The sequence below is a fragment of the Pristis pectinata genome, chromosome 40, assembly GCF_009764475.1.
Source record: "Pristis pectinata isolate sPriPec2 chromosome 40, sPriPec2.1.pri, whole genome shotgun sequence".
Lineage (NCBI taxonomy): Eukaryota > Metazoa > Chordata > Chondrichthyes > Rhinopristiformes > Pristidae > Pristis > Pristis pectinata.
Genome location: NC_067443.1, coordinates 8,618,915 through 8,632,021, shown reverse-complemented (window position 1 = coordinate 8,632,021; position 13,107 = coordinate 8,618,915). Strand labels below are relative to the sequence as shown.

At 54.6% G+C, this 13,107-nt stretch overlaps 3 protein-coding genes across 5 annotated transcripts in view; 2 read left to right on the top strand and 1 right to left on the bottom strand.

The window, feature by feature from the left end:
• Positions 1-13,107, top strand: part of LOC127587539 (semaphorin-4B-like) — a 64,427-nt gene that overhangs the window by 20,821 nt on the left and 30,499 nt on the right. The gene's annotated exons all lie outside the window — the stretch shown is intronic.
• LOC127587541 (leucine-rich repeat and immunoglobulin-like domain containing-NOGO receptor-interacting protein 4) lies at positions 7,144-9,101 on the bottom strand. Its single transcript, XM_052045945.1, has one exon. It carries the CDS (start codon positions 8,980-8,982, stop codon positions 7,258-7,260), a length of 1,725 nt encoding a protein of 574 aa, XP_051901905.1. The 5' UTR covers positions 8,983-9,101; the 3' UTR covers positions 7,144-7,257.
• LOC127587545 (40S ribosomal protein S27-like) lies at positions 10,691-11,195 on the top strand. Its single transcript, XM_052045952.1, has one exon. It carries the CDS (start codon positions 10,704-10,706, stop codon positions 10,956-10,958), a length of 255 nt encoding a protein of 84 aa, XP_051901912.1. The 5' UTR covers positions 10,691-10,703; the 3' UTR covers positions 10,959-11,195.

The following is a 13,107-nucleotide window of genomic DNA, read 5'->3' as shown; positions in this document are numbered from 1 at the left end:
AAAAATTGAGGGGCATAGATATGATAGATAGTCAGAATCATATGAAAGTTAATTACAGCTAATCTAGGATGTACTTTCTACTTGTCTGGATTAAATTCCATATGCAAGGCAGTCTTTTTGCCAGGGTTGGGGAATCATTAACTGGAGGACATAGGTTTAAGGTGAGAGCAGAAAGATTTAATAGGGATTTGAGGGACAACTTTTTTTATACAAAGGTTGGTATGTATGTTTAATGAGCTGCTAGAGGAAGTGGTTGAGACAGGTACAATAACAACTTTTAAAAGACAGTGGACAGTTAAATGGATTGGAAAGGCTGAGAAGATTATGTGCCAAACACTGGCAAATGGGACTAGCTTGGATGAGGCATCTTGATTGACATGGACCAGTTGGGCCAAAGGGCCTGTTTCCGTGCTGTATAACTCTAAAAGGTTTTCTTTCTTACAGCCCATCTCTTCCAAGACATCCCATAGACTCTTGGGGCCAGGGAGGGACTTTAGAATTTAATAGCTGTTGTAGAAAACACCACAGTCAGTTTTGTGCAGAGCTAGATCCCACAAAGAGCAACATGATAAGAACCATTTGATGTTTTGTAGTAAGGTTGATTGGAGCACAAACACAACTTGATTCCATATTCTTTAAGTATTTTTCTTGAGAAAGCAAGACTTTCTTTATTTTGCACCTCGTCTGAAAGGCGCCAAGCCTGATAGGTACATGTAGTCGCTTCACTACCCCTTAAACACTGCTACCTTCCCACAGCACTGCCTCACGTACAGAGTGACACTCCCTCATTACTGCCCTTCCATCACTGTGGAGCTCCCTCACTCGTGCCCTCTGACGGCGCGGAGCTCCCTCGCTCCTGCCCTCTGACGGCGCGGACCTCCTGCCCTCTGACGGCGTGGACCTCGTGCCCTCTGACGGCGCGGAGCTCCCTCATTCATGCCCTCTGACGGCGCGGAGCTCCCTCGCTTGTGCCCTCTGACGGCGCGGACCTCCTGCCCTCTGACAGTGCACCATGCCCTCAGTACTGCACTGGAAGATCAGCCTGAATTCATGTGTAATGGGAATCATTGTCTTCTGCCTCAGAGGTCAGGCTCTTCACTGAGCCAACACTAACCAGTGAACAGTGCAAGACCCGCTGTCAATATGGGAGGCTTCGGCCACTTGCTGGTTCTACCATAGTCCTGTGGATTTTCAGAAGAACTCACAAGGCTCTGTCCACCCTGAAAGCCACATTGAATGGGGTGTAGTTGTTGATTGACAGGGTGTGTCCAATAGATCCTGGGGCCTCCAGGAAACCAGCTTCATTCTCCAGTGATCCCTGGTGTTGAGAGATCAGGCTGGGCTGCCTCAGTGGACGAGTCCAATCCAATCACCAGACTAGAGCAGCCACTTGTGAATACCTGGCCACACTTGGAGTACTGGGTACAGTTCTGGTCACCCTGTTATAGGAAGGATGTTCTTAAACTAGAAAGAGTGCAGAAGAGATTTACCTCGATGTTGCCTGGACTTGAGGGACTGAGTTCCAAGGAGAGGTTGTGTAGACGAGGACTTTATTCCCTGGAACATAGGAGATTGAGGGGTGACCTGATAAGAGGTGTATAAGATCATGAGGGGCATAGAGAAGGTGAAAGCACAGAGTATTTTTTCCCAGAGAGGGGGTGCTAAAAACAAGAGGTGATCAGAGGTGAGAGATTTAAAAGGGACATCAGGGGCAGCTTCTTCACACAAAAGCTGGTGTGTATTTGGAATGAGCTGCCAGAAATGGTGGTTGAGGCGGGCACATTGGCAATGTTTAAAAGTCCATGGATAGGACAGGTTTAGAGGGCTCTGGGCCAAACGTAGGCAGATGGGACCAGCTCACTGGGCAACATAGTCAGCATGGACGAGTTGGGCTGAAGGGCCTGTTTCTGTGCTGTGTGACTCTATGACCAGGTTAACGCACCCTCTGTAGGTGGCAGCCCCCCTGTTTTGTATTTTCTGTCACCTTTCTCCCTGCGATTTCCCCCTACTCCTCCCCCACACCACCCCTTCCCACCACCACCATTCCCACCATCAAAAACTAGAGGGCAAGGGTTTAAGGTGAAAATTTTAAAAGGGACCTGAGGGACCCAAAGGGTGGTGCGTATATGGAACAAGCAGCCAGAGGAAGTGGTAGGAGTGAGTACCAATTACAATGTTTAAAAGGTACTGATTGGGTACATGGATAAGGAAGGTTCAGAGGCATATGGGCCCAACGTGGGCAAATGGGACGGGCCCAGGTAAGCACCCCAGCTTGGGTGGATGAGTTGGGCCAAAGGGCCCGTTTCCATACTGTGTGACTCTATGACTCTGACTGTATAAGCCCAGCATCCCATGTCAGATGCACCCTACCCCCACAGAGAAACGGGGGCAATTCAGAGTATTGCCCAGGACTATTCACGACCCCTGGAAAGTGCAGAGTTGCTTGGAAGGGCGAAACGCACCAGCGGGCACTCAAGGGTTCTGCCTGAGCCGATTGCCTGCCCCCTCTTCTGGGGTTACATCCGTGCCTGTGTGTCCCTGGAGAAGGAGCAGGTGGTATCCACGGGTACAATGGGGATTTCTGGGACCAGTGGGCACCACAGAGGCTCGACTGTGTTCTGGATAGAGATGACTGTTATAATTTGAAACTATAAATAGTGTGAACCATGAAATATTGTAAATATATAATAATGTGATTCTGTAATCACTGAGCAAACCACCTGTGTGAAAGGAAGAGAAGGCTGGGACACTTGGGATAAATTGCATCCTAGATGAGGATAGGAATATTTTAATTTAGTCAGTGTTCATTATTGTTGTTAGTTTGAAGTGTTTTGTTGTAGTATTGAAATAAACTTGATTTTGTAAAAACAAAAGGCTGGGACAGCTCGGATTAGACACACAGTAAAGCTCCCTCTACACTGTCCCACCATACACTACCAAGGCAGGGACAAACCCATGCCTCAGAGTCTTGCTTGGGAGTCAGTCCCACATAACTTGAGCCGTCTCTCAACACCCATTCCGTGATGTGGGGAGGCGATTCCTTGCCTTCTGGTTACATTTTAGCCCCACCCTTTTAACATTTGGTCACCCAGTGCAGAGAGGGGCAGGTTAGGAGGAGGATGTACGGGTTGCCTTGCTCCTGGGCTTGGCCAAACTGGCTATCATGGGTCCTGGAGGCAGGCAGCTGAGAGCTCTGCCCAGGCTGGCTGCCCGGCAACTTTCTGGGGGTATGTTCATGTCCAGGTATCCCCGGAGAAAGAGCATGTGGTGTCCACAGGCACCATGGAGGTGTTCCAGGACCGGTCGGCACTACAGGGTAAATTGCATGCTGGGTCAGGATGGAAATATTTTGGTTTACCTGTTTAGTTATTGTTGTAGTTTATAGTGTTGTAATACTTGTAATAAACTTGTTTTTGTGAAAAAGAAGGGCAAGGATGACACAGGTTAGATACAAAGTAAAGCTCCCTCTGAGCTGTCCCATCAGCGGGTACAAGGGGGGATTTCAGGAACCGTTGGGTGCCATGGACTCGAGTGCGTTCTGGATAGCGATGGCTGTGTTATCATTTGAAACTGTAAACGATGTGTATCGTGAAGTACTGTAATATTATATTAATGTGATCCTGTAGTCACTGAATAAACCTCCTTTGGAAAAGGAATAAAGGTTAGATACAGAGTAAAGCTCCCAGGGCAGGGACAACACAGGTTAGATACACTGTCCCATCATGCACTCCCAAGGATGGGACAGCTCAGGTTAGATACAGAGTAAAGTTCTCAAGAAACAATAGCCTTAAAAACAATTCTGCTGGTCTCCGATTACACTCACAACTCACTTGGAATTAATCCTGCTCTTGGATTTCCTTAGCCCTCCTCACCCAGCCCATACTGCGATCTCTCCCCCATCTTTGTGCAGATGTGGGTTGCTGTTCTGGGTAGACAGTGCAGCCCCGTTCCCTGCCCCATCTCCTTTAGACCCTGGATCAAACTCCACTTCGACAGAAGGGCTTCTCCCCAGCCCTGCCCTCTTCCTGTGTCTGCAAGTGAGATTCACAGCTCAGGCAGGGTCCGTGTCTGAGTAACTTTCTGCTTCAAGGGATGAGGATTTTAAAGCAGAGAGCCTGCTGTCCCCAGTCCTACCCCGGTGAGTACCTGCACTGCAGAGTGAGGTTTCCAGCTCCCGCAACTGGAAGGTCTCAGGTCTGTACTGGTCTACTCGAGCAGCAGATGGAGCTCTGGTTCAGGTTTAGGGAGCAGTCCAGCTTCCTTATAACCAAGTGCATCTGAGGCAGCACCAGTGTGATGCCTTCCAGCTCTGAATAGCTGATCTCTCACTCTAATTAGGGATGGGGCCTGGTGCCATTCCATGAGACCCAGAGCCCCACCAGCCACAGACAGACTGAGTGGGCCACAAACCTGCAGATGCTGGAAATGTGAATTAAAAGTGTGGGAAATACTTAACAGGTCAGGCAGCACCTGTAGAGAGAGAGAGAGAGAGTCAATGACCTATGATCAGTGTCATCTGTGGAGGGTTTTCTGTTTATGGATGGAGGTTGGTCAACCGATAGCACAATTAGAAAATACTGCATAATGCAAAACTGCAAAATACTTTATTTAAGAACAAAAATTTGTGTCTTTATTAAGCTTTGGCAATCCTAAGTGAAACAATACAGTTAAGACCTTAGTTGCATATAGTTTGAATCCAGGCCCAAAGGTGGAGGCTGTATCTCTCCCTGTGCCTATGATCCAGGATTCCCTGTGATGAGTGGAAAGGCACAATGGTTCCTTCCTTAAGGGGCCAAGTTGTCAACTGGGGAGGTAATTCTCCACTGCCTGGCTGGTAATCCGGCAAACAACAGGAGGCCAATTCTGCAGTCACCTTGGACGGATTACCCTCTGAACCAGCGAAGCTCTAGACTGGAAGACAGGAAAAGAGAACCTGGCGGGTGGAGTGGGAAGGTCAGAGTAGCCTGCTCCAGGCAGACACAAAAACTTCCCATCTCCACTGAGGCACGGAGAAGGAAGAGGAGCTGGTTCAGACCCTTCTCCTGATTCTCCTGCACTCCCCTCCCCTCCCCTGCCATCTATGGTTACCACCACCTGCTGTGATGCTATTGCCATCAGACCCAGAGTGTTAGCATCCACAAGCTGCATTGGATGTACAGCAGCCAGGCCAACAAGTAACCGACAGGAGCGGAATCTGATCTGGCCACAAGTGTGGGACTTGCTGAGTCCCAGGTCAGCTCTGGCTCTCCCTCACTTCGGAGTCACAAGGTGGTGGGCTCCATTACACTGCGGAGACTCAGGCACAAACATCTACCCCAGTGCTGACAGAGTACTGCACGTAGTGGGCCTCGATCAGCTCAGGGGCATCCTGATAATGAGGCTCACTAAAAGGGGTTCACAGATTTCAACTCCCCTTGTGAAAGGGGTCCGGTGAAGGAAAGATGTCAGCCCCACCCCTCCCTCCCCTTTGAGAAGGGTCATTGATGGATCCTTTAATGGGACTCTGATGGAAAGATGCCCTCTAAAGAAGGGATCCTGATGGCAAGAGATGCCCTCTCTCCAGGGAGGACACCCATGATGTGACTCCTAATAGGGGTCCTCAGGAGAGAATCTATTACCCAATGACTCCATGGCCCACTCATTCCTCTTGTATCCTGATCCTCCTTGTCTGAAGGCAAAACCTTCTGGCCATTCCTGACCAGATCTAGAAGCTTGTGTAAACAAAGCAGCCAAGGAGACTGTTAATGAATGCCCTTGTCCATTATTACCCTGAGTTAAACTCACTTTGTCCAGCACAGCCTATGTGCTCCGCACCCACCTCCTCCCTCTCCTGCACGTCTGACTTTAGCACTCTGCCCTCCAGTACTGACAGAGTGACCACGTTACCTCAAGCTGCCTCACAGCTTCAGCAACCCGGGTTCAATCCTGACCCCCGGGGTCCTGTATGTATGGAGTTTGCACATTCCCCCTGTGACTGTGTGGGCCTCCTCCCGCATCCCAAAGGCGCGCGGGTTGGAAGGTTAATTGGCCGCTGTGAATTGTCTCCTCGTGTGTAGGTCAGTAATAGATCTGGGGTAGGTTGTGGGGATAATAAAATGGGATGAGTGAATGAGGGTGTCTGATGGTCAGGGGGGACTCTGTGGGTTGAAAGGCCTTGTCCACGTATGAATCTTTGTTGGACAATGACTGTAGGCCAAGATCACATAAATCCCATAGTACTGGTGCTGACTGACACTAAAGGACAGTGCATGTCAAACCAACAACAGTCATGGAGTTGTACAGCACAGAAATAGGCCCTTCGACCCACTATGTCCATGCTGCCCATTGTACCCAACTCCACTAATTCCATTTCCTGCATTAGGTTCATTGGCAATTCAAGTAGTTCCTGAATACTGTGAGAGTGTCTGCCTCTACCACTACTTCAGTCAGCGTGTTCCAGAATCCAACCACCCTCCGTGTGAAAAGATTCCCCCTCAGATCCCTCTAAACAGCAGTTTAAGATGAGTGGAGGAAAGTTTAAGGGGATGTCAGTGTTTTATTTTACACAGAGTGCTGGGTGCCTGGAACGCATTGCCGGGGGTGGTGGTAAGAGGCTGATACAATAGGGACATTTAAAAGACTCTTAGATAGGCACATGGATGTAAGAAAAACGGAGGGTTATGGGCTGTGCAGGAGGTAAGGGTTGGATTGATTGTGGGGTAGGTTTATATAGGTCGGCACAACATCGTGGGTCGAAGGGCCTGTACTGTACTGTTCTATGCTCTAAACCTCCCACCTTAAACCTCTGCCCTCTTGTCTTAGACACCCCACCCCAACCATGCGGTAAAGATTTCCACTGCCTACCCTATCACCCTCATCATTTCATACACCTCTGGCAGGCCATCCCTCAGCCTCATCCGCCCTAGCCCGTCCACTCTCTCCCTAGAACTGAAACGCTCCAAATCGGGCCACACCCTGGTGCGTCTCCTCTGCACCCTCTCCAGTGCAATAACCTCAGTAACTCTTGGGCAGCTCCCGAGCGGCTGAGCCAGGGCTCACTTCACTCCAGGAGGGTAGGGTCCGGCCCCCAGGGCTGAGCTTGGCTGGCGAGGCAAGAGAGCGATGGACATTGGGCATGGGGAGGCATCACAAGCTGGAGCCAAGGTTGGTGCAGCCAACCCCTGGTGCACTTGCAGCCCGTCCCACAAGCCCCAGGCCAGTCCAAGAGGCTGACCACCCTCCCCTCCCTTTCCCCAGCAGTCCCCCCCCCCCCAACCGTCACAACATCTTGGTGGTGTACTTGATGGCCTCGGACTGTGCGTCCGTGCCGCTCGGGTGCCGGAGCACCTCCACGCTGCTGGTGCGTTTGATGGGGCCCTTCAGCCGGCTCCAGAGCAGCAGCAGGGCGAAGCAGAGGCCGGTGACGCCGAGGAAGCAGGCCGAGCCCAGGGTCAGCACCACCGACAGGGCGGCGGGGTCGAGGCGGGTGCCGGCGGCGGTGGGGCCCCAGCCCCGCACCAGCAGGCGGGCGGCGGCCGCCTCGCTGCCCGCCGCGTTGGAGGCGGTGCACAGGTAGGAGCCGGCGTCCCGGGACTGCGCCAGGCGGACCTCCAGCGAGCCGTCGGCCAGCACCCGGAGCCGGCCGCCCTCGCCGCCGCTCAGCACCCGGCCGCCGGGCGTGGCCCAGCTCACCCGCGGGGCTGGCCGGCCCTCCGCCCCGCACGCCAGGCTCACCGTCTGCCCCTCCGCCACCGTCACCTCGGCCGGCGGCCGGGCTCTGATGCGCGGCCGGCTGCACGACAGCTCGCCGGGCCCCAGCTCCGCCAGTTCCCGGCCGCGGGCCCCCTCGGGGCTGGCGCAGACGGGCGGCCGGGGGCCCCAGTCCAGTCGCCCGCTGCCCGCCCGCAGCCAGCGCAGCCGGCAGTCGCAGGCCAGCGGGTTGGCGCCCAGGCCCAGTGCCTCCAGGCCGCCCGGCCGCTCCAACGCCCGCTCCTCCAGCGTCGCCAGCCGGTTGCCCGACAGGTCGAGGGCCCGCAGCCGGCCCAGGCCCTGGAAGGCCCCGGCCTGGATCTCGGCCAGCCCGCCGTCCGCCAGCCGCAGCTCCCGCAGGCGGGGCAGCCCCTGCAGCGAGCCCTCCGGCAGCACGGCGATGGGGTTGTGCGACAGGTCCAGGCTCTGCAGGTAGACCAGGTGGCCGAGGGCCCGGCCGGGCACCGAGCTCAGGTTGCAGTGGGTGACTGCGAGGCGGGTTAGGTTGAGGCCGCCCAGGGCGTCGGGGCTCAGCGCCGCCAGCCGGGGCCAGCGCTCGATGCGCAGGTGGCGGAGGCCCCGCAGGCCGCGGAAGGCATCGGCCGGCAGCGTGGTGGCCCCGAGCCCGGACAGGCGCAGCGAGCCGAGGCTGCCGAGCGGCGAGAGCGCGGCGGTGGGCACGGCGCCCGCCCCGGCCATGCCGAAGGCCAGGTGCCGCAGGCGGCCCAGGCCAGCGAAGGCGCCGGGCTGGACGTGGGCCAGCTGCTCGCCCAGCTCCAGGCGCTGCAGGCCGGGCAGCCCCTGGAAGGCGCCGTCCAGCAGCAGCACCAGCGGGTTGCGGCCGAGCTCCAGGGTGGTGAGGTTGGGCGCGCAGGGCAGGGCGCCGGGCCACAGGGTCCGGAGCCGGTTGCCGGCCAGCCGCAGGGTGCTCAGGCTGCGCAGGCCGGACAGAGCCCCGGGCTGGATGTCGGACAGGAGGTTGTCGCCGATGTCCAGCTCCTCCAGCGCCGTCAGGTTGGCCAGGGCGCCGCGCCCGAGGGAGCCGATCCGGTTGCCGCTGAGGTCCAGCACGGCAGTGTCCGAGGGGAGTCGCTCGGGGGCGGCGGTGAGCCCCCTGCCCCGGCACACCGCGGTCCCGTTCCCCGAGCCGCAGTCACAGACCGAGGGGCAGTCAGCGAAGCAGCCGCGCACACACGCCAGGAGCATCAGGGCCAGGGTCGGCCGCACACCTCGCTCTCGTCCCGTCGGCATCATTTCTTCTCTCTGCACACAAGAGAGGACGCGATCAAGGGGGGCTTCTCACTTCGTGCCCCTACCTGAAGTAATGCGCTCTAACTGGGACCCAGCCACCCATGGGATCCCTTCCCACAGACCATGGACACTGCTGTAGTCTGTGCTTTACCCATCCATGGGATCCACTCCCGTAGACACTGCTGTAGTCTGTGCTTCACCTCCCATAAACCTTTGACACTGCTCTGTAGTATTGACTCAGCCCACCTGTATCACGGGCTGGAACACCCCTTTAATCTTCCATGGCCCATGGACACTCTTTACTGACTCGGACACTAACAACCCAATGAATTTCCCCAGACCGCCCTCGTACACTCTCCCTGTCACACACCCTACCACCCATTTACCCTCCTCCCACCACCCAAAGGATCTGCCTGAAGAAAGACCCTCTCCAATCACCGGGCGGAACCCACCCTGTAAATCTCCCACACCCCTAAACACATCCCCAGCCATGACCCACCTATTCACTCATTAACATCACTAACCAGCTCCACACCACCTGTCCATCGCACCCACGACGGACTCCACCTCTCCCCCACCATTCCATACCCAGGAGCTGTTTCAAAGAGCTGGCACAGACCTAATGGGCTGAATAGCCTCCTCCTGGTTCAGTCATCTGAGGAATGAGGTAAAACCGTCCTTGGTCCCTCACCCCCGAGTACTTGAAGAATCTGCACTCACCACCATCAGTGGTCTGGGCAGTGGCTCACCTGATAATGTTGAGGACACCCTCCACAGGCACACAGTCCTCCTTCAGTCCAACATCTGCACAGCTGACTGGAGCAGTTTATGGGGTGAAAACCTTTCACGCTCCCAGCTTCAGATGTCTGAAAACCAAGTGGCAGTTGTTTAACCAAGACTCTGGAAATCCCAGCAGTGAGTTCCCAGCTGGGGCACGGTGGGAGGGGTTGGATTATGCCCTCTAACCTGTCTCCAGGAACAAACAGGATCTCAGTCTCCAAGTGACCGGGCCACTTGTCACACTTCAGATCAACAGGATGCTGCTTGGGAGAGAGAAGCACAGACAGACTGGGGAAGAGACTGGAGCAACAATGAAACAGAAGATAGTAACAACACAGTTAAGAAGTTAGAGACCTCTTCAGCCACCACAATGTCCAGAGAGCCAGATTACTAATGCTCCCTAAAATTAGTAATTATGTACTAATGATACACGCTGGTAATGGGATCCCTGATAGCTGGTCACCTCTGCGATCTGCCTCGACACTTGGTGGGTCAGCAAGCAGCTCAGAGCAGCCATGACAACGTGGGACAGCTGCACCCATTTATACACTGGCATCTGAAGCATGTGAACACAAGCCCAGTTTCTGGTATGGAACCAGAAGATGTTTACATGGCAACCACCACACCCCTCCCCTAGCTCCTTCGAGGCAGTGGGGGTGGGGTGGGGTCATGATCGAGCCCTGGCAGAAGCAGTTGGAGTCTCTTGCCAGCATTTTATGCACTTGTCCGTGTCCAAACTGGGCTGAGACTGCAGTCTCATTCCAAGTCAAGGGATCAGGCAGAAAATGAAGTCCAGTGCCGAGTGAGTGCCCGCACTGTGGGAGGGGCAGTCCTGAGGAAGGGTCCCACTGTGGGAGGGGCGGTACTGAGGGAGGGTCCCACTGTGGGAGGGGCGGCACTGAGGGAGGGTCCCACTGTGGGAGGGGCGGCGAGTCGACACCAAGATGCCTCTGGCAAAAGATTTGTTGCACCCATCTCCCGAGGAGGAGAAGAGGAAGCACAAGAAGAAGCGTTTGGTGCAGAGCCCAAACTCCTACTTCATGGATGTCAAGTGTCCCAGCGGCTACAAGATCACCACCGTTTTCAGCCACGCTCAGACTGTAGTGCTGTGTGTCGGATGCTTCACTGTACTCTGCCAGCCCACAGGAGGAATGGCAAGGCTAACAGAAGGCTGCTTTTTCCGTAGAAACCAACACTGAAGTGAAAGTTGTCACTTGAGGATGGACAGGCTGGGCCACTTTCACAGCTGGGTGTTGGGATTCTGAGTGACACTGCTTTACTCTCTCAGCATCTGGGAGTGTCATTGCTGAAGTCGGAGGGCTTGTGCCACTGCACTGTGGCCTTGACCCATCTGCTTTCTGTAGACTTTCAATCCTTTTGCTAGTATGGAGTTCTTTGTTAGAAATGTCAAATAAAGTGATGTGATGTATTGACTTTTAAAAACAAAGGGCGGTACTGAGGGGGTGTCGCACTGTGGGACGAGCGGTACTGAGGGAGTGTCACACTGGGAGGGGCAGTATTGAGGGAGGATCACACTGTGGGAGGGGCAGCACTGAGGGAGGGTCACTGTGGGAGGGACGGTACTGAGGGAGAGCACGCACTGGGAGGGGCAGTACTGAGGGAGGGTAATACTGTGGGACGGGCAGTACTGAGGGAGGGTCACACTGTGGGAGGGACGGTACTGAGGGAGGATCACACTGTGGGAGGGGCAGCACTGAGGGAGGGTCACTGTGGGAGGGACGGTACTGAGGGAGAGCACGCACTGTGGGAGCGGCAGTGCTGTGCAACCACTTTCTGAGCCGCTTCACTAACACCCCGGCCGCCTGTCACTTCTGCAGCTGGAAGGATACGGTGTACCACGTGTACATGGAGTGCGAGAGGTTGCAGCCCCTCTTCATGTATCTGAAGGGGCTGCTGCTCAAGTTCAGGCTGCACTTCAGCCTGACGCTGCTGATCTATGATCACCCGGTGCAGCGGAGGGGTGGGTTGCACGGGGGATCTCCTAGTGGGTATCCTCCTGGGCCTGGCCAAGCTGGCCATCCATGGGTCCCGGCGGCAGGTGGCTGAGGGTTCCAGCCGGTCGGTCTGCCTGCCTGCCCATCTTCCGGGCTTACATCCTCTCATGGGTGTCCTTGGAGAGCGAGCACGTGGTATCCGCGGGCAACCTGGGTCAATTCCACGATCGGTGGGCTCCCCAGGGGATTGAGTGTGTCGTGGACAGTATGAACGAGATTCTCATCTGAAGCAGTGCATTTTGCGGTTGTTTAGTTAGTGTTATCCGCTGTAGTTAGAATGTGTATGCGTAGTTTTCTCTTTCTTGTGTAAGTTGCTGTAGTTTTGACACTGGATGTCATTTTGTAGTGCTTTTAGTCAATAAACAAACTTTTGTATGTTCACAATAAAAAGGCAGTTCTGAGGGAGTCACACTGTGGGAGAGGCAGTGAGGGAGGCCCCCGCCCCCCCCACTGTGGGAGGGGCAGTGCCAAGGGACACTGGAGGGAACAGTACTGTGAGCACACCTCATTAGGAAAAATTCCACCTTGCACCTTGAGACATAAAGCCAAGCCCCTGTCTGCCCTCTGGTGGAATTTGCTCCTGTTTTCCACATCACATCAGTGACCACTGTAAGGCATGCTGAGAAAGCTATCATTTAGTTCTTGGCTTGTTGTATTCCACAACAGCCTCTACCTTTGCCCAGCTGCTTCTCTCCATACTTCTTGTGTCTTTAACTCCCAGATGGATACGTAGTACTTTGGGACTGAAGGTGGACTACCATCATGGCTACTCTACACAGTGGTAGTGGAACACTGGAGATATAACAGCTTCTCCAACGGGCAAGGGGTGGTGGAGCTTTGGGAATGAGGAACACAGTGTTCTGCTTTGCCCTCTGGAGCACACCATTCTCAGCCTCGTTCATTCTCGCAATTACTCATGTACACTGTCCTTGAAACCATGTGAACAGCCCATCGCTACCGAGCTCCATCGTCTCACAGGGAACTGGCACATTAGACTGAAAAATCCCCCACCAAGGACTGAAGGTTGCCTGCTCAAACAGCATCCTATCCACAAGCCTTACACCACCGTGTCTGCAGCCTGCACCATCCACTTTCCAAATCCACAACATTCCACAAAGAAAGGCCAGGGCAGTGGGGGCAGGATCCCCTCCAGTCACCTGCTTCAGTAATAAATCTCCTTCCATCTTAGGTGAGGATGTCTGCTGATGATTGTACAATGTTCAATTCCAATTGCAGCTTCTCAGCACGTGAAGCAGCCCATGCCTGTATGCAGCAGGGTGTAGCCAACACTCCTGATGATCCTGGCCAGCAAGAAAGATTCCAACCATCCACC